Below are 5,537 nucleotides of genomic sequence, written 5' to 3'. Positions count from 1 at the left end.
CCCTAAACCCTAAACCCTAAACCCTAAACCCTAAACCCTAAACCCTAAACCCTAAACCCTAAACCCTAAACCCTAAACCCTAAACCCTAAACCCTAAACCCTAAACCCTAAACCCTAAACCCTAAACCCTAAACCCTAAACCCTAAACCCTAAACCCTAAACCCTAAACCCTAAACCCTAAACCCTAAACCCTAAACCCTAAACCCTAAACCCTAAACCCTAAACCCTAAACCCTAAACCCTAAACCCTAAACCCTAAACCCTAAACCCTAAACCCTAAACCCTAAACCCTAAACCCTAAACCCTAAACCCTAAACCCTAAACCCTAAACCCTAAACCCTAAACCCTAAACCCTAAACCCTAAACCCTAAACCCTAAACCCTAAACCCTAAACCCTAAACCCTAAACCCTAAACCCTAAACCCTAAACCCTAAACCCTAAACCCTAAACCCTAAACCCTAAACCCTAAACCCTAAACCCTAAACCCTAAACCCTAAACCCTAAACCCTAAACCCTAAACCCTAAACCCTAAACCCTAAACCCTAAACCCTAAACCCTAAACCCTAAACCCTAAACCCTAAACCCTAAACCCTAAACCCTAAACCCTAAACCCTAAACCCTAAACCCTAAACCCTAAACCCTAAACCCTAAACCCTAAACCCTAAACCCTAAACCCTAAACCCTAAACCCTAAACCCTAAACCCTAAACCCTAAACCCTAAACCCTAAACCCTAAACCCTAAACCCTAAACCCTAAACCCTAAACCCTAAACCCTAAACCCTAAACCCTAAACCCTAAACCCTAAACCCTAAACCCTAAACCCTAAACCCTAAACCCTAAACCCTAAACCCTAAACCCTAAACCCTAAACCCTAAACCCTAAACCCTAAACCCTAAACCCTAAACCCTAAACCCTAAACCCTAAACCCTAAACCCTAAACCCTAAACCCTAAACCCTAAACCCTAAACCTAAACCCTAAACCCTAAACCCTAAACCCTAAACCCTAAACCCTAAACCCTAAACCCTAAACCCTAAACCCTAAACCCTAAACCCTAAACCCTAAACCCTAAACCCTAAACCCTAAACCCTAAACCCTAAACCCTAAACCCTAAACCCTAAACCCTAAACCCTAAACCCTAAACCCTAAACCCTAAACCCTAAACCCTAAACCCTAAACCCTAAACCCTAAACCCTAAACCCTAAACCCTAAACCCTAAACCCTAAACCCTAAACCCTAAACCCTAAACCCTAAACCCTAAACCCTAAACCCTAAACCCTAAACCCTAAACCCTAAACCCTAAACCCTAAACCCTAAACCCTAAACCCTAAACCCTAAACCCTAAACCCTAAACCCTAAACCCTAAACCCTAAACCCTAAACCCTAAACCCTAAACCCTAAACCCTAAACCCTAAACCCTAAACCCTAAACCCTAAACCCTAAACCCTAAACCCTAAACCCTAAACCCTAAACCCTAAACCCTAAACCCTAAACCCTAAACCCTAAACCCTAAACCCTAAACCCTAAACCCTAAACCCTAAACCCTAAACCCTAAACCCTAAACCCTAAACCCTAAACCCTAAACCCTAAACCCTAAACCCTAAACCCTAAAACCTAAACCCTAAACCCTAAACCCTAAACCCTAAACCCTAAACCCTAAACCCTAAACCCCAAACCCTAAACCCCAAACCCTAAACCCCAAACCCTAAACCCCAAACCCCAAACCCCAAACCCCAAACCCTAAAAACCCCAAACCCTAAAAACCCCAAACCCTAAAAACCCAAACCCCAAACCCCAAACCCCAAACCCCAAACCCCAAACCCAAACCCCAAACCCCAAACCCCAAACCCCAAACCCAAACCCCAAACCCCAAACCCTAACCCTAAACCCTAAACCCTAAACCCAAACCCTAACCCCTAAACCCTAAAACTTTTAAACCCTAAACACTAAAACCTAAACCCTAAACCTTAAAAACCTTAAAAACCCTAAACCCTAAAATCCCTAAACCCTAAACCCTAAAACTCTAAACCTTAAACCCTAAAAACCCTAAACCCTAAAATCCCTAAACCCTAAACCCTAAAACTCTAAACCTTAAACCCTAAAAACCCTAAACCCTAAAACCATTAAACCTTAAGCCCTAAACCCTAAACGTTAAACGTTAAACCCTAAACCTTAAAACCCGAAACCCCAAATCCCAAACCCCAAACCCCAAACCCTAAACCCCTAAACCCCCCAAACCCTAAACCCCAAACCCCAAACCTGAAACTCTAAACCTCAAACCCGAAACCCCAAACCTTAAACCCGAAACCCCAAACCGTAAAACTTGAAACCCTAAACTCAAAACCCTAAAACTGTAAACCCAAATACTAAACCCTAATCTCGAAACTCGAAACCTTGAATCCCCAAACCCCAAACCCAAAACCCTAAGCCCCAAAACCCTAAACCACAAACCTAAAACCCTAAACCCTAGAACCTAAACCCTAAACCATAAACCCAAACCCCATACCCCAAACTCAAACCCCATACCCCAAACTTTAACCCCTAAACCCTAAACCCTAAAACCCCAAATCATAAACCCTACAACTTAAACTCTAGACCCTAGACCCAGACCTAAACTCGAATCCCTAAATTCAAAGTCGTAAACCCTAAACCCAAACTCAACCCGAAACCATAAACCTCAAACCCTAAACCATAAAACCCCTAAACCCTAAATTCCAAACTCCAATCCCCAACCCCAAAAACCCTATTGCCTAAAACCACTGTTTTGAGCACCATGTAATGTGGCAGCCTTACAATAATTTGGTGATCAACTCCAATTCACAATAATTATTATAACTGTTTCATAAAGTAATGAGTTAACATTAATTAAATTTGGTGATCAACTCCAATTCCCAATATTTTTCCTGACTGCTGCACAACGCAATAATTCTTTTGGACTTAATTTGGCATGCCAATAACAAATCTCAAATGTTAAAGTTCAGTTTTGGGTTTTAGGAATCCAAATCTTGCAAATTTAATTAATCACATAAAAGACAAAACAACTACCGTTGGATTGTCGAGTACACAATAGACAAACTGTCACCACTCACCACTTCTTTCCACGAATTAATAATCATTAATTTCCATAATATATCTTAATTTAGTTCTGTTCAATTTTCAAGGAAGCCAATGGAACACCTTACACCTTCCATTAAAAAAATATGCGCCGGCCAAGAAAGAAAAAAAATAAAAATAATAAAAAGCATGCCTGCATATTAATTGAAATCAGAAGGAAACAAACCGTGACATCTTACATTGTAAATAAATAAAATGCATAACACGCTTCTGCTGAGCCATATGGCTTACACTTGGAAATTAAAACAAACTTAGTTTTAATTATGTATTTTCATGAGTACCCAACCCATGAACAAGGACTCAATTTTGATTATGCAATCCAGCATGCTTCATACGGATCATATTAATGAGCTTCTGCATGCATAGGACAAAGCTCCACCCCTGATTACGTGATCTATTACATCACATGCGACTGACTCTTGATGAGCCCATGTCCTTGGCCATGTCTCTAAGCAGAGCCTTTTGGATCTTACCGGTTGCTGTCTTGGGCAGTTCTTCCGTAACCACCACTGTTTTGGGCACCATGTAATGTGGCAGCCTAGCCCTGCAATATTCAATTATTTCCTTCTCTGTTGTGCTCTTACAACAAGCCTCCTTCAAAGTCACAAACGCACAGGGCGTCTCGCCCCAAAACTCATCGGGTCGAGCCACAACCGCCGCCTCGTTAATATCTGGAAACGTGTATAGCACTGACTCAACCTCTACACTACTCAAGTTCTCACCACCGCTAATGATGACGTCCTTGGATCGATCTTTGATCTCTAAATAACCATCAGGATGCATCACACCTACATCTCCCGTATAAAACCAGCCATTCTCTGTCATGCACTTGGCTGTAGCTACTGGGTCTTTGAGATAACCCAGCATGATGCAACCACCTCTCAAAACAATCTCACCAAGTGTTGACCCATCTCGTTTCACACTCGTTCCAGTAATGGGATCCACCACGTCCACCTCAGTCATTCCAATAGTTCTCACTCCTTGCCTTGCTTTAAATCTCGCTCTCTCTGTTGCGGGAAAAAGACTCCACTGTCTTTTCCAAGCGCAAGACACAACAATCCCACCAGTTTCGGTCAGCCCATAACCATGACCCACTACGAACCCCAAGGACTCAGTACGAGAGAGTATGGTGGCAGGTGGTGGAGCCCCGGCTGTGATGATATGGACTGGATTCTTTAAGGGTTTAATAATGGTGGGAGAGTTTGATAACATGTTGAGAACCACAGGTGCACCACACATGTGAGTGACTCTATGCTTTTCAATCAAGCCATAGATGGTGGGTGCATCAAATTTACGGATACATATGTTGGTCCCACCAACGGCAGCCATGCCCCAGGGATAGCTCCACCCATTAGAGTGGAACATGGGCAGGGTCCACAAGAAGACAGGCTGTTTGGGGAAGGACCAATCAATAAGAGAATCAAGGGTCACGATGAAGAGACCCCTGTGGCAGTGGACGACACCTTTGGGAGACGCGGTCGTACCTGAAGTGTAATTCAGTGCAATCGGATCAAAGTCATTCTTGGGTCGTATCCAGTTGAAGGCAGGATCGCCCTTCTCCACCAAACTCTCGTAGGTGTCGTAAAAGTGAACGGTAGGTGATGGTTGTTGGGAAACGACCTCATCGTCAGCTATGAGGACGAGAGGTGGATGCTTGGTGTTGGGTGGAAAAAGGGAGATGGCTTCATGAACTAAGGAGACATACATGGGATCTACAAAGAGGAGCCTGGATTCGGCGTGACAGAGGAGGAGCGAAATGGTACGCGCGTCAAGACGAGTGTTGAGGGTGTTGAGGATGGCGCCGGCCATAGGGACTGCAAAATGGAGCTCGTACATGGCAGGGATATTGGGGGCAATGATAGAGACGACATGGCCCTTGTTAATACCGATGGATGACAGAGATGAAGCCAGTTGGAGACATCGACTGTGAGTCTGAGACCACGTGTAGGATATGTCATTGTAGATAATGGAGGGGCAATCACCATACACCGTTGCTGCCCTGTCCAAAAAGCCTACAGGAGTTAGAGCATAAGAGTTTGGTGGTCTTGGTCTCAGCTCATCCATTACGATGTCTCTCTATCTCACACACAGTGTGGAAGTGTTGTGTTAATACAAGCCACGATGATACGATGACTTATTAAGAGAGACTTGGAGGGGGGAGAACTGTTATATTATTAATCAAGGACTGTGCACCATTCATTCACAAAACATGGTTATATAATAGTGTTTTTTTTTGGGTACTTTCTAGAGGATCAAAGTAAAAGGAATTGAAGGAATCAGTGTCATTTTTTTATTTTAGGATGAAATGTCTATTTTACCCTTAACAAACCAAGAGAACATTCTACACGTGTAGTTTAGTAATTTGACTAAGATCCCTTTCACATTCAAAATTTAAATAGGGGCAATAACATTTTTTTTTTTTACTA

The 5,537-nt window shown here is 42.9% G+C and overlaps 1 protein-coding gene across 1 annotated transcript; it reads right to left on the bottom strand.

Annotated features, from left to right (window-relative positions):
- Nucleotides 1–3,229: 3,229 nt before the first annotated feature.
- LOC133675207 (2-methylpropanoate--CoA ligase CCL4-like) lies at nucleotides 3,230–5,300 on the bottom strand. The gene has a single exon (XM_062096508.1). The coding sequence runs from the start codon at nucleotides 5,173–5,175 to the stop codon at nucleotides 3,514–3,516; it is 1,662 nt and encodes a 553-aa protein (XP_061952492.1). The 5' UTR covers nucleotides 5,176–5,300; the 3' UTR covers nucleotides 3,230–3,513.
- Nucleotides 5,301–5,537: the final 237 nt, after the last annotated feature.

Source organism: Populus nigra, chromosome 16 (assembly GCF_951802175.1).
Source record: "Populus nigra chromosome 16, ddPopNigr1.1, whole genome shotgun sequence".
NCBI lineage: Eukaryota > Viridiplantae > Streptophyta > Magnoliopsida > Malpighiales > Salicaceae > Populus > Populus nigra.
This window is presented reverse-complemented; position numbering and strand designations above follow the sequence as displayed.